This window comes from Lemur catta, chromosome 5 (assembly GCF_020740605.2).
Source record: "Lemur catta isolate mLemCat1 chromosome 5, mLemCat1.pri, whole genome shotgun sequence".
Lineage (NCBI taxonomy): Eukaryota > Metazoa > Chordata > Mammalia > Primates > Lemuridae > Lemur > Lemur catta.
Genome location: NC_059132.1, coordinates 42,187,857 through 42,208,954, shown reverse-complemented (window position 1 = coordinate 42,208,954; position 21,098 = coordinate 42,187,857). Strand labels below are relative to the sequence as shown.

Here is a 21,098-nt window from a genome sequence, read left to right as displayed (position 1 = left end):
CTTTTTCAGATGATAGAAAGAAATCTTTATATCATCTTTACCAGGGCCAGTCTCTGTTGTAAGTGCTATTCATGTATTACCTCATTAAATTTAATCCCCCTTATTTAAGTATAAAACATACCTTAAATTGTGTTTGGTGACTCTAACATCTTAAGTTTCACAGCTCAAGGTGGGGGATGAGGCAGCAGAAGAGCACAAAGCTTAGGGCCTGCCTAAGATCAGAGGCTAACAGGAGACCTCATGATGTGTGGAACTCTGAAAGGATGGACTAGTGTAAGGCTGAACTGTGAATAAACCTGTTCGCTTCACCTATCCTTCCCAACCTCCGTAGCCCCTGGAACACAAGGAAGATTGCTTGTCCTGAGGGAGAGCATCTCCCTTGAGAGAGAGAGTGTGAGTGAGTGTGTGTGTGTGTGTGTGTGTGTGTGTGTGTGTGTGTGTGTGTGTGCATATAAAATCACAGGCATCCCTTGAGGTAGTTTGTTTGAACAACATAGGTAGTCTTAAAGAGTCTCAGTCTGAAAACGTAAAGTGAAAATAAGTTTTCAGTGCCTTCCAGGTAACTGGCAGAAGCAAAACAGATTGTCTTTGGAGAATTCAAGAGATAGTTTTAAGGAATATAAGTTCATAGTCAAAAATCACAAGCACATTAAATAGGCAAGAGCTAGGAGAAACAATGGGCAGAAGGCCTAGAAAGATTTAAGGTGTTAATGGTTGCCAAGCACAATATGAAGTATGTTTTATACTTAAATAAGGGGGATTAAATGGGATGAGTATAAAAATATACAGGTAGAATGGGAAAAGTGCCAAATAGAAATCCAGGAATGAAAAATATCATAATTAAAATTGAAAGTTCACTGGGTTGGTTTAACAGCAGACTAGACACCACTGAAAATAGAATAATAGATATGAAGAAATAAAGATGTTTTCAAACTTGCAAAAGCCAAGACTATCACCCATATGCCTGCACTATATGAGAAGTTTAAAGATGTCCTTCAGGCAGAAAGAAAATGCCTACACCAAGGAATGGGCACTGGAAATAGTAACATGGGTAAATGTATGATTTATTTTGTAAATCTCCTTAAAAGATAGTTTAAACAAAAGTTATAAAGTAGTGTGGGATTTATAAAATATGTAAAAGTAAAATGGATGACCATAATAGCTTAACGACTAGGAGGGGAGAAGTATACTATTGTAAGGTTCTTAAACTATATGCAAAGTGATATATTATCACTTGAAGGAAGACTGTGGTAAGTTAAAAATGTGTACTATAAACCCTAAAACAACCACTAAAATGACAAACAAAAAACGCACAGCTATCAAACTAACAAAAGATAACAATAGAATTATAGAAACACTTGATTAATCCAGAAGAAGACAGAAAAAGTGGTAAAAGGGAATAAAGAACAGATGGGATGAGTAGAAAACATAGCAAGGTAAGAGATTCAACCTGACCGTATCAGTAGTTACATTAAATGTAAATAGTCTAAACCTCCCAATTAAAAGGCAGAGATTGTCAGATTGGATTGAAAAAACAAGAGCCAACTATATTCTGCCTACAAGAAATGTACTTTAAATACAAAGATACAAATAGGTTAAAAGTAAAAGGATGGAAAAAAGATGTACCATGCTAATACTAGCTAAATGAAAGTTGGAGTGAAGTGACTATATTAATATCAAAATAGATTTCAGAGCAAAGAATATAAACCAGGGATTAAAGAAGGTTATTTCATACTGATAACATTGTCAACTAATGAAGAAAGCATATCCTCAGTGTTTTGGTGTCTAATAAATAACAAAGCTTCAAGACACTTGAAGCAAAAACTAATAGAACTGTAAGGAGAAATAGGCAAATCCACAATGATCAGATTTTAATACCCCTCTCTCAATAGTTGATAGAACAGGTAGACAGAAAATCAGCAGGAACATAGTAGACACTGTCAACCAACCTGACCTAATTGATACTTACAGAGCATTCCACCCTACAACAGCAGAATACAAATTGTTCTCAAGTACACATGGAACATTTATGGAGAGAGACCACATGATAGCCCATTAAAAATGTCTCAAATTCAAAAATATTTGTCATACAAGTGTGTTGTTTGGCCACAGTAGAGTTAGGAATCAATAACAGATCCTTGAAAATACCCCAAGTTTTAGGAAACTAAACTCAATTATTAATCCCTAAGTCAAAAGAAGCCTAATGGAAAATTAGAAAGTAAAGTGAATGAAAATTTAAAAAAAAAACAATATATAATTTGTGAGTTTGCACTAAAGTAGTACTTAGAGGTATATTTGTAGCATTATATATCTATGTTAGAAAAAAAGAAAGGTCTCAAATTAGGGACCTTAATTTCCTCTTTAAGAATTTAGAAAAAAAAATCCAAAGTAAACAGAAGAAAAGAAATAATAAAGATCAAACTGGGACTCAATGAAATAAAAAAAAAATAGAGAAAAATGAATGAATTCAAAAGCTTATTCTTTGGGGGTAAAAAAAATTGGTAAATCTCCAGCCCAGATGTATCGGGGCAAAAAGAGACAAGACACAAATTACCAGTGTAAGGAATGAGAGAGGTGACATCACTAAAGATTCTACAGATATAAATAACTCTTTCAAAAAATAGAAGAGGAAAGAATACTTTCCAACTCATTCTATGAGACCAGAATTACCCTGGTACCAAAACTTACCTGGTACCCTGGCCAAACATGTTACAAGAATAAACTATAAAAAACTACAGTTACATGATTTAAATAGATAAGACGATGCTCTGTGAGGTGTGCAACAGTTAATAGCATGTTAGAGTTCTGATGGTAGTTGTAAAAAAAAAAACAAAAACTGCATACCAATATTTCTCATGAATATAGGGTAAAAATTCTAAGCAAAAGTTTAGCAAATTGAATCCTACAATATAAGAAAGATAATGTGCCATGATCAAGTGAGATTTATCCAAGGAATGCAGAGTTGATTTAACATTCAAAAATTAATGTAATTCACCATATAAACAAACTAAAAATAATTGTATAATCATCTCAATACAGAAAAAGTATTTGACAAAATCCAACATTTGTTTCTGGTGATTAGGCAAACTAGGAATAAGGGGAACTTCCTCAATCTAATAAAGAGTATCTACAAAACCCTACAGCTAACATAATTATAAAAGGCTGAATATTTTCCCCCTTACATCAGGAACAAATCAAGGATATCTGCTCTTACCACCTCTGTTCAACATTGTGCTGAAAGTTCTGGACTGTGCAGTTGGGCAAGAAATAGGAATAAAGGATGTCCAGGTCAGAAAGAAAGAAGTGAAACTGTCTATTCACAGAAGACATCGTCTATGTGGGGAATTCAGTGGACTCTACACACTAGCTACTGGAACTATAGTGTAAGTGAGTTTATCAAAGTTACAGGATGCAAAGCAATGTAAAAAAATCAATTGTATTTCTATATTGCTGTTAGTAGCAGTAAATAATTGAAATTTTAAAACCAACAATATTTGCAATAGCATAAAAGTACTTGGGAATATATCTGACAAAAAATGAGAATGACTTGTACTCTGAAAACTATAAAATAATGCTATGATAAAGAAGACCTAAATCAATGTGGAGATATACCTTGTTCATGGGTCAGAAGATTCAATATTGTTGAAATGTCGTACTCCCAAAATACAGATTCAATATAGATTTAATACAATCCCTATCAAAATCCCAGCAGCCTGGTTGTGTGTGCGCGTGCACGTGTGTGAACTGACAAGCTGATTCTAAAATGTGTATAGAACTGCACAGGACCTAGAAAGGCCAAACAGACAAGAACAAAGTTGGAGGACTAATAGTAAACCTGATTTTTCAGGAGTTGTTCTAAAACTACAGTGATCAAGACGGTGTGGTGTTGACATTAAGGATATACCAATAGATCAATGATACAGGATTTGTATCCAGAATATGAAGTACTTTCAAAACTCAAAATAAGGAAGCAATCCAATTAGAAAGTGAAGGAAAGATATGAACAGACATTTTACCAAATGGTAGATGTAGAAATCAAATAAATCAATGAACAGATGTTCAACATCATTAGCTATTAGGAAAAACGTGAATTAAATCTCAATATCACTATCATCTGTTAGAATGGTTAAAAAATAGCGTAAACATCAAATTCTGATAAGAATTCCAAGAAACTGGATTGCTCGTGCATTGCTGGTGGTAACGTATAATTTCACAGACATTCTGGAAAATAATTGCCAGCTTACTTACAAAAGCAAACATTGCAACAACTGCCATGTGATCTGGTCATTTCACTCTTGGGCATTTATTGCAGGAAAATGGACTTACACAAAAGCCTGTGTACACATGTTCATCGCAGCATTATTTGTAACAGCCAAACCCAGAAATAACCTGAATGTCCTCAGGTGGGCAAATGGGTGAAACAGACTGGTGCGTTCATACCATGAAATACCACTCAACTATAAAAAGCAAATTATTGATAGACCCAGTAACTTGTATGGATCTCAAAGGAATTAAGCTGAGTGAAAAAAGCCAATACCAAAAGTTTACATATTATATGATTCCATTTGTATAACATTCTTGGAATGACAAAATTATAGAAGTGGAGAGCAGATTAGTGGTTGCCAGGGATTAGTGATGCTGGGGGAGGGGGAGGGAGGTGGCGTGGCTGTAACGGCAACAGGAGGGATCTTCCTGGTGTTGGGGTGGTTCTAGATCTTGACGGTGGGGTCAGTACTTGGACCTACACGTGAAATAAAATTGCATAGAACTAAACACACACACACACAACTACAGGTAAAGCTTTGGAAATCTGAATCAAGTCTGGATTGTACCAATGTCTATTTCCTGGTTTTGACAATGTGCTTTAGTTATGTACGATGTTACCATTGGGGGCGTGAGATGTTACACAGGGCCTCTTTATATTATGTCTTGCAACTTTCTCTGGATTTATAATTATTTAAAAATAAAAAAAAGTACTTTTTAGGAATACATATATTAATAAATAAAACTATACAGAAAAGAAAAAGGGGAAAGGTAAACACAAGTTTGGGGAAGAGAAAAGGGGATGGAAGGGGGAGGACCACATAGGTAGATGTAAATTGTTGTTGTGATTGAAATTTCCATGTTGAATGCATGATTCCTGGGGGTTTATTACAGTATCCTAATAAATAAATGGCCAGGTCTGGGAACAGTGATGAAAATGTGTCATAAGCAATGATTGTGGTGTTCAGCTCTGTACACTGGGACTGAAGTCTGTAGAGTTTGGGGTGGATGCCATCAGTAGACCAGAGTTAATCAGGGATTTTCAGAGAAGACACTGGGAGCACAGTGACAAGCAAGACAGAAAGATAGAGAGTGTGGCGGAAGAAGGCAGCAGCAAGGACTGCCTTTACAACTTAGTTCTGGCTGGTCTCTCCCCTAGAGAATGCAGGCGGCCAAGGGCTGGCCCAGATGGGAACAGCTATGTGCACGTGGGCTGGGCCCTGGGCAGTGAGACGGGGCCCAGGGTTGCGTTCTGTGGTGGCCCGTTTTGGTGCTCAGCCTCTGCCGGGAGCCTGGATGCTGGGAGAGGGCTGTGAGGGGACAGGTGGGGGGGGGGGGACGCACAGTGGGCTGCCGGAACGCGGGCTCGGTCTCCTCAGGGCTCTCCTGCCACAGCTCCTTTCTTCCTTTCCTCCCTGCTCCATGGCTGTCATCCTGCTCTAGCTAGGGCATACTGAGGGGAAAATTTTGTATTTTATTCTTATTTTTGCCAAAGCTACTCTGTATGTGATTTATTTAGCATCATACTACCTGCCAAATGGGAATCTTGTCTGGGCCAAGAAGTTTTCTTTGCAGAGCCTATCTGTTATGGGCTGAATGTTTATATCCCCTCAAAATTCATGTGCTGAAGCCCTGACCCCCAATGTGATGGTATTAGGAGGTGGGTGTTTGGGAGGTCAGTAGGGTTAGATGAGGTCATGAGGGTGGGGCCCCCATGATGGGATTAGTGTCCTCATAAGAAGAGGATGAAACTAGAGCTCTCTTGGCCATGCGTGGATACAGCAAGGACACAGCCATGGAAAAGCTGAGAGCCCTCACCCCAAACCCAGTCGTGCTGGTACCCAGCTTGTGGGACTTTAGTCTCCAGAACTGTGAGAAAGACATCTTTGTTGTTTAAGCCACTCAGACTATGGTATTTTGTTATTGGCAGCCCGAGCTGACTGAGCCACCATCTCTGGTGATCACAGTGGTGACAGTGATGTCCCTCTAGGAGCATCTGCAGCCTCCTGCTCCACTAACCTTTCACTGTTCCTCTCAACCGTGCCCATCCTTCCTGCCAGGAGTTGGATTTTTCTAAATTAAGACAATTGTTTAAAGAACAGTTTTAGATTTATGGAAAAAAATAAGAGTTCCTGTGTACCCCCTATGACCCACACACACACAATTTCTTGTATTATTAATATTGTACATTGGTATGGTACAAATGTTACAATTAAGGAACCGATATTGATGTTGTTATCAACTCGGGTCCATACTTTATTCAGACGTGCTTAGTTTTTCCCTAATGTCCTTTTCCCGTTCAGGGTCCCATCCAGGATACCACATTACACTGAGTCCTCCTGGCTGTGACAGTTTCTTAGACTCTCCTTGTCGTTGGTGACCTTGGCAGCTCCGCAGGGCACTGGTCAGGTGTATTGTAGAATGCCCCTCTGTTGGAATTTGTCTGATGTTTTTCTTATGACTAGGCCAGGGTTATGGGTTTTGGGGAGGAAGACCACAGAGGTACAGTGCCATTGTCATGTTATTTCAAGGGTACCTAGTCTCATGATTTCTGATTGTTGATGTTGGCTTTGGTCACCTGGCTGAAGCAGGGGTTATCAGATTTCCCCACTGTAAAGTTACTCTCCTTACCCCTTTCCATACTGTCCTCTTTGGGAGGAAGTCACTGTGTACAGCCCACCCTTAAGGAAGTTGAGGTCCCCCTCTGTTAGGGTGGAATAGATAAATAATTTATTTGGAATTCTGCAGGGGAGATTTGTCCCTTCTCCCCCACTGATTAATTTATTCAATCATTTATTTATGTCACTATGGACTCACAGATATTTACTTTAAACTTACAATACTGCATTCTTTATTTTGTTGCTCAAACTGTTCCAGCTTTGGCCATTGGGAGCTCTTTCAGTTGGCTCCTGGCCCTTGTGACATAAGCCCATCAACAGTGAGTGTGGCTGCGGGGAGGTGGTGTTGAACACGGCCTTACTTCCTGGCACTGCAAGATGCTCCAGGCTCATCTTGTACATTTCCTGCCTCAGTCTAGAATCAACCACTTCTCCCAGGAGCCTTGGTTTCTTTTCTTGGAGAGTGGCATTAGACGCCCAGATCTGGGTGCCGAGTGTGTTTATGGACACTAAGGTCCGGCAAGTGTGTTTAACACGTAGTTGTCAGTAATGTCTGACATAAACTCTCCATTCCAAGCAAACTGTTCTTGCATTTCCTGGTACTCAACTTGGCTTTCCCATATGGTCTTCCACAGTGGGTTGTCATCTGCTGCATGTCCCCAGCCAGAAGTCCCCTGTCTTGTCTCTGACCTCCCCGAGCACTCTGCACACTGACGGTGTTGGTGCGGAGCACGTTCTGGCTTAGAGCTTCTCCGCTCTGTCTCCATGATCCTCTGGCTCTAATTCTTTAGGGCAGGTCAGTGTCTCCAGCTGCTGGCTATCCTGAATTCCCAGCAGGGTGACTGGGCACTCACGCTGCCAGGGCTGTCTGGAACTTGACCGCACGTCACCACCTGGGGAGTCCTGTCACTGAGGACCGAAAAGGCGTCCAGCTGCTGCTTTCTTTCCCCTTCACCCTATGGAACCTCCAGCCCAGCAGGCGCGGCGTGTGTGTTTTAGCGTTTCTCTTACAGTCTGTAAGAGTGCACGCCGACTGAGGGGAAGTGGTATAAGAAGGGACTTAACTTAGGAAGTGTCCGTTGAGGTTGGAAATAAGATGTATTGCTGTTAATTTTCTTGAATATTCCTGTGTTGACTAGTTTTTTCAAACTATCTATACCAGCCAGTTAATACCATGTTTCAAATTAAAATACAAGTCTGATATAAAAGAGAGTTTAAAAAGACTGAGCTGAGAAATTTATATACATAGGGAAATGTGTAGATCTTCATGGAACAAGTGTCCAGAGGTTTCTGGGGGGAGAAAAGCTTAACAAATTTCCAAGGCAGTTTTCTTAGGTTTGGAGCAAGGGAAAAGTAACACAGCAATTGGCCAAAAAACCTACAGCAGAAGCCCCACTTTTAAGGAGTTAAGATCGTGCTCAAGTGCTCGGCGTGACCTGCCGGGACTAGGGCAGCAGGGCGTGCACTGCAAGCACGGTCTTCCGACCCCGCTCAGGGAAGACGGTTTCTCCTCTGCAGGCAGGATTACCAAACAGTCACCTTAATGAAGACTCAAATGAAACTAGTTAGCCAGTAGCCAGAGTGACCCACCCATCTCTGAGGAAATGACCCGTGTCTGAAGAGGATCACTTTCATCTCTTACAACTGGAGAAATGATGGTCTTGTTTTCCTATTGCCCAAGGTTGGGATTTCTCCCGCTTTCACCATAAAACCTCTTATAAACCCAGGTGCCATTTTCACCACAAAGCTCCTCACAAGTGACTTTGGTCTGTTGTAGGGTTTACCGAGCATCTGACTGACTCTCCACATGCTTCCTGGGGGGCTGTGAGGACAGAAAGAATCGACGACCCTTTGAGGAGAAAATGTTTCAGGAGGGCTGCTGTCCCTACCTAGACCTCATTAGCTTGTCCCTCGAGCTGACGGGTAGACTCCTGTCCCCGAAGGAGCAGAATGACCTGCAGGAAGAGATGGAGCCTCAGGTCAGCTGGGACCCTTCTCCTGGGGGGAGTACTGGGAACCTCCTGGTCTTGGTGCTCCTTCCTCCTCCCCTCCTCAGCCCTGGGCTGCAATGTCCCAATTTGGGAAGGCGCCACTCAACAGGATGCTGGCTAGAGTGTCACAGGAGCCATTTTCCTTGAGGGATGAATGGACACTTTTGTCAGGAGAAGGCTCTACTGTATAGAAACAAGTGTTTTAAATATGACCCTGTGCCGCGTTTATAGAATAGCAGTTCATGCATTGTGTCTATAGAGTGACTTCCCTTATTTTAGGACTGGGAGACTCCTGCCAAGGAGGTTGGACTTGGGGTAGGGCTGCTTTTTTCTTTGTCTTTTAATGTGCATGTGAGGCGGGGAGGAGGGAGTGACAGTGGCTGATAGGACAGCACTGCAGAAGTCCAGCTCAGTCACTGGGACTCCATCGGCAGAGAACAGCTCAGCACGAAAGGTGGAAATGTCAGGACGTTCAGGGCCTGGAAGTCCTGGCCGTCGTTCTCTTAGCGTCTGTGGGCTCTTCCTGAGGAGAAAATAGGCCCGGAGCAGCAAGTGTGCTCCTGCAGACCTTCTTTGTTTCCTTCAGCTAAGGAGTAAGTTGGAGCCTTTCCCTTCACTTACGGAGAGCTGCCGTTGGGCTCTCCTGTCACGTCTGTAAATCTCAGTGGCTCCTGGCTCTCAGGCCACGTGGCTGGGTACAGCTTCCGGGAGCAGACCCAGGTAGGATTGCGGGGCCCGAGAATGCAGGGCAGCCCCCTGGACCCATAAGCAGCCAGAATTTGTCCTGTTTCTCTTAGACCTGTCACGGGCCTCGATCTCCTTATTTCTGAGGAAAAGTTGTGGGCATATAATGCCCTCTGAACTTCTAAACCTTGTCGCTTTTTCTCAACTGAGTAGACTTTGCCCTATTTCATTTTGAATCCATTCTGAAGTTCTCAGAATAAAAGCACAGCCAGGAGGTTTGATTCCATATGATAGCTGCCGTTTCTGAGCACTTCCTGTGTGTTCAGGCAGGCCGAGCATTTCTTACACACCCCACCAGATCCCACTAAAGTGCCTCAAAGCAGGGGTTGCTCATGTAGGAGACCAGAATGGGCCTCTCCGCTGAGCTGGGGACAGTTAAGAAGCAGTGATACAGGAGAGCTCTCTGTCCCTCCTCTGCTTGCCCCAAAACAGGACATAGATTTACAAAGACAAAGGTATCCTGCCCCCTGTTCTCTACCAGGGAGAGCCGAGGACAGCTCTGAGGTGATACCAGGGGACTTTATAGTAAATAACCTTTATCTGCCATTTGTTTGCCTTTCCCTCAAGTTGCTGCCCACGGAGAATGAAATTCCTTTTGCTTTGTCTTGTCACTTCTCTAAAATGTACAGTTCTTTGTTGAAGCTGCTGTATAAGCCAGAGTTCTAAGCCACCGCTTTGAGTTTCCTTTCATTGAGGTTTCTCCCATGTGCTGTGTGCTGCACACGTTAATAAACTTGCCTGTTTTTCCCTTGTTAATCTGTCCTTTGCTACAAGGGTCTGTGCCAACTACAAATTTATGAGGGTTGAGGAAAAATTATATTTCCTCTCTGATACTCACATTTTACAGATAAGGTTAGAGAAATTAAATAAACTTGCCAAAGCCACATGGCTAAGTAAGCCGTCAAACTAAAATTACTGGTTAAATTTGATTCCATAGCTGGGGATTTTAATCATCAAGGTTTGCTATCCCCTGCAAATTCCCTTATTCACATTTGATTACCAAAACGAGCTTAGGAAGATAAAAAGGAATCGTTTCAGTTAGGTAACAAATCCCTCCCTTCAAAACTTAGTAGGTTGAAACAAACCCTGCCTATTGTCTTTCATGATACAGCCAGTGATGGGGTTATTTTTCACATGGTGGTGGATTGTCTGGAAGATCCAAAATGGCCTTGCTCCCCTTGGCCGGCAGCTGGCACTGGTCACTGACATGGGGGTCAAGTGGGGCTGTGGGCTGGCAGCCTTTTGTGCTCTCCCTGGTGGGCCACTCTGTGCGGCTGCTTGGGCTTCCTCACAGCATGGAGACTGGGTTTTAAGAAGGAACATTCCGGGAAGACAAGCCCCATTGTGAGAGTGCTTGTGGAGCCTTCACTTGGAACGTAGTTGCTAATGGCCCTTGGCCAAAGTTAGTCTCATGGCCAAGCCCTGAGTCAATGTGGGAGACTATCCCAGGTTGTGACTCTTGGGAGATGTGGTTCATTGGTGGCCACCAAAGTAACAGTCTACCATAGGCAATTTGTGATACTGTTTTGTTTGGCTGAGAAGCATCCTTTTCCTCTCAAACTAAAAGCAAAGCTCACCAATTAGAATTTTAAATTGAGCTTATGGCTCTTTGCATATGTTTTGAAACTTTGGTGATATTCAGACTATTGAACTAATTAATAACTGGCTAATTCATTTATTTGATATTCCCTGCTTTCAAGGTGCTATAGTACAGTGAGGGAGAGGGACCAGTAAACAGATGCTTACCATCCACTGAAGTTTGCCAGCTAGGGAAAGGGCCATCCAGAATGCCCTGGGATTTCTTGCACTTGAAGCTCCAGATGCCCTTGCTTGGTCACCAGGCTCCAGCAGTCTGACCTGCAGCTGTTTCCTCCTCCTCTGTTGCATCATCGTCCCCAGGTAAAAGGGGCAACTGTAAGTTTCTTGAACACTGAGTTTTCTTGGACGCTTGCTGTCCTCCCTGATGAGAAACTCTTCCCCGCTCTCATTCCGCAGCCACCAGGCTCAGCCGCCAGTCTCGGCATCTGCACACGCTTGACCGGGCTGATCTTTCGGGCGTCAGCCCTCTGGGATCCCTCCTAGCACCTGCTGCTAGGGTAGGTGCCTCTCACGGGCTCCGCAGATCCTGAGCTCTCCCTGTTGTGGCAGCTTCCACACTGCATGGAAATGAGCAGCTCACAGTTTCAGGCTTCCCCACTCTGGAGTGTCACTTCCCAGCAGGAAGGGACCACAACTTGTCAATCCTTTTTGTGGAGGGGAGGAGATTGCAGTAAAATATACATAACAAAATTTACCTTTTTAAACCTTTGGGGGTTTTTTTGTTTTTGTTTTTCGGACAGGGTCTCGTTCTGTTCCTCAGCTAGAGTGCCGTGGCATCATGATAGCTCACTGCAACCTCCAACTCCTGGGCTCAAGCCATGCTCCTGCCTCAGCCTCCCGAGGAGCTGGGACTACAGGCGTGTGCCACCATGCCTGACTCTATTCTACTTTTTATCTCTATCAATCTGCCTGTTCTATAAGTGAGATCACATAACAGTTTTCCTTTTGTGACTGGCTTACTTCACTTGACATAATGTCTCCGGGGTTCATCCATGTTGCAGCATGTGTCAGAATCTGCTTCCTTTTATAGAAATCTCTGCATCTCATTGCATGGGCACAGAGCTTGTGGGTCTCTATAGTCCCGGCCCTTGGCAAGCGTGCAGTCATTGTTTCTTGAATGAATAAATGAATGAATGATAAATACTTGGGAGGCTGTGGCATGCCTCAGCTAATGTCCGTCATTCAGGCAATTGCCCAGGAAAAGACAACAGTTACCAGCATAAGTTTTCAGAGTTTTGATTTTCACAAATGAAATATCAGCATTTGCCCCCTGAGTACCATCAATATCATAAAATAAACTCCTGATAGTGAAAATATGGCCTCAAAGCCGAAACAGAAGCTCTGCTGTTTTACTTTCTATGCCTAGCCTTAAACCCACTCTGCAAAGGAGAAGTTGGCAGAAGAGGCTCACTCCTCAGTCTACGGCAACGCTCTAGCCACGTCTTCCCTCCCTCACACCCGCCATACATTCATCTACACTGTGTGTGACCGTCTGCATTTTGATATTTACAGCCCAGTGGGAGTCGCCTATTGGCATAACACACCAGTCCTCTTGGCATGCTTTTGTTCTTGGAGCCACTTGGGGATTGGCTGAAGGTATTTGCAAATCCTTTGTCTGCTTTGATATAAAATGTTTTATCTTTTTAAAAAAAATTTTTTTTAGGCAGCTTCTGGCTCTGTTGCCCAGGCTGGAGTGCAGTGGCACAATCATATCTCAGTGCAGACTTGAACTCCTGGCCTCAAGCGATCCTCCCACATCAGCCTCCCAAAGTGCTGGGATTACAGGCATGAGCCGTGGTGCCTGGCCATTTTTTAAATTTTTTAATTGGCAAGTAAAAATTGCATATATTTATGGTATACAATGTGATGTTTTGGTGTATGTATATATTGTGTCATGGCTAAATCAAGCAATTTAACATATACATAACCTCATATACTTTTGTGGTGAGATTACATAAAATCTACACTTAGCAAATTTAAAGTATACAATATATTGTTAACTATAGTCACCATGATACACAATAGATCTCTTGAATTTATTCCTCCTGTCTAACTTAACCTTTGTGTCTCCCCAATCTCCCCCCCTCCACCTCTGGGAACCACCATTGTACTCTGTTTTTTGAGTTTGGCATTTTTAGATTCCACATGTAAGTGAGATCATAAAGCATTATTTTTCTGTGCCTGGCTTATTTCACTTAACATAATGCCCTGCAGATTATCCATGTTGTCACAGATGGTAGGATTTCCTTCTTTTTTAAGGCTGAATAGTATTCCATTAAAGGCACATGTACAGGTACAATTTCTTTATCCATTCATCTGTTGATGGACATTTAGGTTGATTCCATATCTTGGCTGTTGTGAATAGTGCTGCTGTGAGCATAGAGTGCAGGTATCTCTTGACATGCTGATTTCAATTTCTTTGGATATATGCCCAGTAATGAGACTGCTGGATCATATGGTAGTTCTATTGTAGTTTTTTAATTTTGGGGGGCACCTCCATACTATTTTCCATGATGACTATACTAATTTACACTTTCACCAACAGCAGACAAGGGTTCCCTTTTATCCACATCGCAACCAGTATTTGTTATTTCTTGTCTTTTTGATAATAACCATTCTAACATGTATGAGGTGATATCTCATTGTGGCTTTAATTTGCATTCCCCTGATGATTAGTGATGTTGACTATTTTAATATACCTGTTGGCCATTTGTATGTTTTCTTTTGGGAAATGTCTATCCAGGTCCTTTGCGCATTTTTTAATAGGTTTACTTGTTTTCTTACTATTGGGATTTTTTACTTTCTTATATATTTTGGATATTAGACCTTTATTAGATGTATGGTTTGCAAATATATTCTCCCATTCTGTAGGTTGTCTCTTCACTCTGTTGATTGTTTTCTTTTGTGTACAGAACCTTTTTAGTCTGATGTAATCCCATTTGTATACTTTTGTTGCCTGTGTTTTGGGGTCAATATTTAAAATTTCATGGCTCAGACCAATGTCAAGGGGCTTTTCTGCTGTTTTCTTCTAGCAGTTTTACAGTTTCAGGTTTTACCCTTAAATCTTTAATCTATTTTGAGTTGATTTGTGTATATGGTATGAAATGGCCTAATTTCATTCTTTTGCAAGTGGATACCCAGTTTTCCCAGTACCATTTCTTGTTTTCTTTTAAAACTTTCCCCATTATGTGTTTTTGGCATCTTTGTTGAAAATCAATTGACTGTAAATTGCATGAATTTATTTTCAGACTCTCAACTCTGTCCCATTGGTTTATGTGTCTGTTTTTATGCTAGCACCATGCTGTTTTTATTACCATAGCTTTGTAGCAGATTTTGAAATCACCTAGCGTGATGCTTCCAGCTTTGATCTTTTTTGCTCAAGATTACTTTGGCTATTCAGGGTCTTTGCGGTTCCATACACATTTTAGGATTGTTTTGTTTATTCCTGTGAAAAAAATGCACTGAAAGTTTGATAGGTGTTGCATTGAATCTGTAGATAACCTTGGGTAGTATGGACGTTTAAACAATATTGAGTCTTTCAATCCATGAACACTGGATATCTTTCCATTTATTTGTGTCTTCTTCAATTTTCATCAATGTTTTATAGTTTTCAGTGTACAGATCTTTCACTTCCTTGGTTAAATTTCTTCCTAAGTATTTTAATTTTTTGGTATCTAGTATAAATGTGCTTGTTTCTTGATTTCTTTTTTGGATAGTTTGTTTTTAGTGGATAGAGATGCCACAGATTTTTGTATGTTGATTTTATATCCTGCAATTTTACTAAATTCATATATTAGGTCTAACAATTTTTTGGTGGGTTTTTAGGATTTTCTGTGTATAACTTCATATCATGTGCAGGCAGATACAATTTAAACTTTATTTGTTCCGATTTGTATGTCTTTTATTTCTTTTTCTTGCCTACCTGCTCTGGCTGGGACTTCCAGTACTATGTTGAACAGAAGTGATGAATGTGAGCATCCTTGTCTTATTCCTGATCTTAGAGAAAAAGCTTTCAGCTTGTCATCATTGAGTATGACGTTAGCTGTGGGTTTGTCATATATAGGCTTTATTATGTTGAGGTACATTTCTTTTATACCTAATTTGCTGAGAGTTTTTATCATGAAAGGACGTTGGAATTTTAAGTCAGATGCCTTTTCTACATCTGTTGAGATAATCATATAGTTTTTGTCCTTTGCTCTGTTAATGTGGTATATCACATTTATTGACTTGCTTATGTTGAACCATCCTTGCATTCCAAGGATAAATCCCACTTAATTATGGTGAATGATTTTTTTTAAAGTATCACCTTTACTGGTTTGTGAATGATTCTTTACATGTGCTGTTGACTTTGGTTTGGTAGTATTTTATTGAGGATGTTTATATCTGTGTTAATCAGGGATATTGGCCTTTAATTTTCTTTTCTTGTAGTGTCCTTGTCTGGCTTTGGAATCAGGGTAATGCTGCCCTCATAAAACAAAATGTTTTACCTTTTTTCAGAAAAAAATCCCAGGCCGGGCACGGTGGCTTGCGCCTGTAATCCTAGCACTCTGGGAGGCTGAGGTGGGTGGATTGTTTGAGCTCAGGAGTTTGAGACCAGCCTGAGCAAGAGTGAGACCCCATCTCTACTAAAAAAATAGAAAGAAATTAGCTAGACAACTAAAAATATATATAAAAAAAATTATCTGGGCGTGGTGATGCATGCCTATAGTCCCAGCTACTCGGGAGGCCGAGGCAGTAGGATCACTTGAGCCCAGGAGTTTGATGTCACTGTGAGCTAGGCTGACACCATGGCACTCTAGCCCGGGCAACAGAGTGAGACTCTGTCTCAAAAAAAAAAAAAAAAAGAAAAAGAAAAAGAAAAAAATCCTTTTTTTGAGAAAGAAAGTCATTGCCTTTTTGCCCCAAGTCTGGGTTCCAAGGATGAAATAATGAATTCTGGAGCTGATGTCACTACTGTGCTCCCAGGGGCTTCAGGAATTTGATATTTCATTTAGTAGAGAGTTCAGTGTTTCTCTACTGTGCACACTTGTGCTCAGTCAGAAGGCCAAGATGTGATTTCAAAACCTTGACACAGACGCGGTCGGCTGTGGATTTCTAAGAGGGGCTGACTCTGGACACTGCAAGGCCCTGGGCCTCCCAGATGCCAGAGAGAGAACAACAGAGGAGCGGCTGTTAGCCCTGATTCTAGGTGCTGGGCAGCAGCCCTCTGATCTCAAAGGGAGGAACTGCTGGCCCCAGAATTTACTTGGCCTGGAGAAATTTGGCTTTTGGAGGCTGAATGTCTCCTTGGACTTTTCTTCTGTATGCTTATGTAGATCCACATGTGACATTTAAGGACTGAATTTCGAAGGATGCCTCCAGTACAAGGAGATTAAAACACCAACAGCTTCCCCTGTGCCAGGCAGCAATAAGCACCACGTGCATTTACTCATTCAGTTCTCCCAAGTGTGCCATGAGGTAGGGGCACAAATGCTCTGTCTTTTCAGCAAGCCTGTCCCTGGAGCTCTCTCTGCCTTTCCGTTCCTCTAGCCATAGTTTGAAGTCAAGGCATCCTCACTGGACTGCCACGTTGTGTCCCTCAACTCCAGGCCATTGCTCTGAGGAGTCCGACTCTGTCTGCCGTGTGATTGGCTGTGCCGAGATAGAAACTGTTATTGTGGACGGAGCAGGGGCTGTTCCTTAGCCTGGTAGTTAACACTCACACCATGCAGGTGATGGTCAGATGGCAGCGTAAACAAAGGGGACACTGTGTTTTCCTGGCAATAAATGACACAGAGAAAGAGGAAAACACGACTCCTGCTGACTGCAGAAGGGCTGGAAAGACAGAAGAAAGGAGAAAGGAACATGCCAGGAGGAAGGGCACCGGAATGAAAAGCTGATGCAGGGGCTGGGGGACTGGCGTCCCCTGCAGGGTCACAGCAGAGCCTCCTGGATGGCGGGACGGAGAGCCTGCACCCCATCCTGGGTCCCCTCCTGGAGGGAACGTGTCCCACCTGCCCCTTCAAGGGGTACATGGGCGTCTGGGCCCCGGGGCTCCTTGGGTCTCGCGGGAGTGAAGTTACCAAATCCCTGCCCCTTCCTGGACGTGATCTCAAGACTGCCACTGTGTGCCGGTGTCAACAACAACCAGCCAGGACGGAGACTCCTGCCCAGGCCAGATCCCAGAACGAGTCTGTGGAGAAAGGAACTCCATATTTCTTGAGTCTCTCTCAATATAAAGTGGAGGAAGCAAGGAGAGCCCTTTGAAATATCAAGAAACATCTGAGCTAAATTTATGGGTACAAATTCCTTTCACAAAAAACACTGTTTTTTGAAAGGGAGCAGGATGTGTACTTTCACCAGGATGGATATTTCGCAGCACCTTGGGATGTCTGTCAACACTTTCTTGCTTTCATTTAGCCCAGGAAGCTGAAAAAGAGACACAACTGATTGCATTTGCACAGCTTGTTCTTTCTTGAAAGATAGCAGACAGCAAGTTGCTGCTTGGCGTAAATCCAAGACCTGTGTGATTAAATAATATGTAACCACTGGAGCTGGCAGGCAAATGACTTGGTTTTCTAACAAGTGTGCTTTGGGCCAAGAGGGTCAGCCAAGGTGCCCTGCTCCCCCCTGGGGCCCCACCAGCAGCCTCGGGGCTTTCAAATGCAGCCACTGTCTGCCCCAGGCATATGCAAGGAAAAAAAATGCACATTTAAAGGAGTCCAAATCTTATATAAAACCAAGTCGACAGGTCCAGCTGGAAGGGTCCTGCCAGAGAAGGAAAACATCAATTTAAATATTTGATGTGTATCCAAATCCATTCCATCAAAGACCTGGCACCCGCAGCAGTCTGCCGGCCCGTTTGAGAAATAACACAGACGTTTCTGGTGTGCCTGAAAAGTAGCCTCGGCCCCCAGGCCACCAGAGCCAAAAGCCGTTAAGTGGCTCTGAGCATCGGGGGTGTCAGATTACCCTGTCCCAGGGTGACACGCGGTCAAGTTCCGCTGAAACTGGAGCTGCCCTCAGCTGCTGCTTTGCTGGCTTTGGGGCCCAGGCTGTGAGGGGCGGGCTGGGCGCGGGGCCAGGAGAACTGGGGTGCAGCCCCTGGGTTCGCGCTCCCCTGTCGCTCTCTGCTGCTCCCTTTGGCTCGTTCACAGATTTTCAAGTGCTGCTGCCAGAACCCAAGACAGCCCGTGAATGATCGCTGCAGTGTGCGAGGCCACTGCACTGCAACTGCTGCTCTCGTTCAGAACTTTCTGGAGGCCCAGGGCCCCACCGCCCCACAACAGCGGGTTTGTTTTTCAGTCTTCAGACTTGCCAGGCACTTGGGGCTCTGAGGCGAGGACCTAGGAGTGACTCGGGTCTGCTTCCCCACACGCAGGGACACCCAGACACGAAGGGACCCAAGCGAGGGCAAGAGGGAGCCGCTTCTCCTGGGGAGCCGCCCTGCAGCCCTGTCCCGCTGCCTGCTGTGGCCTCCCGGCGAGACACCGCCCGGGAGAAAGCCAGGCCCGGACACCGCAAAGTGGTGATAGAGCAAATCTCCCTCCCTTCCAGGCCTGGCGCATAATAGGTGCCCAATAAATGTCAGTGGAAGTGAAATGTTTGTTGGAAAGATCGGCTCGCTGACGTACAAACTCCCGCTCTCTTTTCGTCTTTGCAAAGGTCAAGTTCCTCGTACTTCGTGGACTGCTGAAGCAACTCTCCTCCTCCTCACACTTTCAGAGCAACGCTTTGCCGACCGAGAACATTAGAGATGCTTTTGTCTGCAGTACGCAAGTACGCACGTTAAGGAGGAAAACAAACCATAGAAATCTTTCTTTAAAACAAGCTATTTATTTAAACTGTGGTGAAATATACACACCATAAAATTGACCATTGTAACTATTTTTAAGGGCGGGAGTGGTCAGTAGCATTAGGTACATGCACACTGTCGTGCACCTGTCACCACCATCCATCTCCAGAACTTTCTCATCTTCCCAGACTGAACCTCTGTCCCACTAAACACTGACTCCCCCTTCTCTACCCCCAGTCTACTATCTCTATGAATCTGGCTACTCTGGGGACCTCGTGTTTGTGGAAAAAAGATTTTTTTTTTTAATTTAGAAAATATCTTGTGACTAAGGAGAGAATAATCAACTGAATCCATAGATTTAACATTTTGGCCCTGGAAGTCATAGTGACAAAACCTCCAGTGTTCCCCCCAGGGTGACCAACTTTCCTTTGGTCTCTGGGCCAGGTCAGCATTCCTGAGGGACAGGAGTCAAGGTGTGTCAGGGTTTGAAAGAGTCTCTGAGCAGGGTCCGTGCCTCAGTGTGCTGGGTGCGGGCTCAGCCAGTGACAGTGACTCTGTAGCCCGACCTTTACCCCGTCCCTCCCTCGGTCCACGGTTCCCTTCAGACTGTGCCCTGCTCGGGTCTCTCCCGAGCCTGGAGGCTCCTCTCCATGGCTCCTGCCGGCCGTCGGCCCCCACACGGCCCCCTCCTTCCATGCTCTTGTTGAGCACGTCCGTGAATTCCTGTGGCCAAATCCGAGAGGACTGCTCGGGACTGGAGTGTGTCCCTCCCACAAATCCCTATGTTGGAGTCCTAACCCCCAGCACCTCAGAATGTGACTGTATTTGGAGAGGTCTTTGTAGAGGTGATTAAGTTAAGACATGGCCATAAGGGCGGGCCCTAATCCAATATGATTGGTGTCCTCCTAAGAAGGCAAAATTTGGACACAGAAGACACGCAGACTGAGGAGTGACCATGTGGGGACCCAGCGAGGTGGCCGTCTGCAAGCCAACAGGGAGGCTGGGAGGAACCAGCCCTGCCAACACTGTGACCGTGGACTTCCAGCCTCCAGAACGGTGAGACGATAAACTTCTGTTGTTTAAGTCACCAGCCTGCGGTGTGTTGTTACGGCAGCCCGCTGACACGAGCTGACCCCGGGCCCTCTCTGGTTCTGTCCTCTTTGTCCGCTCCTGGGCCCCACGTTCTCCTCGCTCCCAAGAGTGCCACTGTTCCCTCTGAAGCCCCAGCACGACTCCTCCCCTCTGCTGGCCCCCAGGCTGCAGTGCTCTGAGGTGACCCCTCCTCTCTGACACAGCACTCTCTGGACGTCTGTCTCACTGTCCTGGCACCGCTGACACACTCACGACTCAGCACATCTAACATCTAATCCACTTTCATTACTGTAGGAATTCCATTTATAAATATATTACAGTGGATTTAGCCGTTCTCCTGTTGATGGACGTTTGGGGCTAGTACGAGTAGTGCTGCTATGAACATTCCAGTACACGTCATTGGTGAACATCGTGTGCACAGTCTTTGGGGTCTCTGCTTAGGAGTGGGGTTTCTGGGTGATGGAGTGTGCTGTCTTCAGTAGATGCTGCCAGAGTTTCCCCAAGTGGTCGTGCTATTTCACCTCATTGCCAGTAGGCTACGAGCGTTTCAATTACTCCACCTTCCTCCCAACACTTGGTATTAACAGCCCTTATAATTTTAGCAATTCTGGTGGGTGTGCATTGGTTTCTCACTGTGGTTGTCACTTGCCTGATGGCTTATGAAGTTGACCACTTTTTATTTGCTTCTTGGATTTGCTATTTGCATTTGGATCCTCCTCTCCCCTCCCCTCTTCCTTCCCCTCCCCTCTCCCTCTTCCTTCTCCTTCCTTCCCTTCCTTCCCTATCCCCATATCTTCCTTCCTTCCTTCCTTTTCTCTCTCTCTCTCTTCCTTTCTCTTTCTTTCTTTTTTTCTTCCTTCCTTCCTTTCTTTCTTCTCTTTTTCTTTCTTTTTCTCTCTGTTTCCTTCCTTCATTCTTTCCTTCCTTCCTTTTCTTTTTTTCTCTTTCTTTCTTTCTTTCTTTCTTTCTTTCTTTCTTTCTTTCTTTCTTTCTTTCTTTCTTTCTTTCTTTCTTTCT

The 21,098-nt window shown here is 43.8% G+C and overlaps 1 protein-coding gene and 1 non-coding gene across 6 annotated transcripts in view; both read left to right on the top strand.

The window, feature by feature from the left end:
• The window catches only part of RPP40 (ribonuclease P/MRP subunit p40), a 29,815-nt gene extending 9,966 nt beyond the window's left edge, over positions 1 to 19,849 (top strand). For 2 of the 5 annotated variants that reach the window (XM_045551624.1, XM_045551626.1), the window contains exon 8: positions 18,860 to 19,849. In XM_045551624.1, coding sequence (XP_045407580.1) covers positions 18,860 to 18,948 — 89 coding nt within the window. In that variant the 3' untranslated portion in view covers positions 18,949 to 19,849. Of the gene's footprint in view, positions 1 to 3,187; positions 3,614 to 16,530; positions 16,922 to 18,859 lie in introns of those variants that run through there. The other 3 variants (XM_045551623.1, XM_045551621.1, XM_045551620.1) reach the window with 3 other exon arrangements.
• Positions 2,738 to 2,814, top strand: LOC123639047. Its single transcript, XR_006735615.1, has one exon. It is a non-coding gene; the product is annotated as a small nucleolar RNA SNORD28 (small nucleolar RNA).
• Positions 19,850 to 21,098: the final 1,249 nt, after the last annotated feature.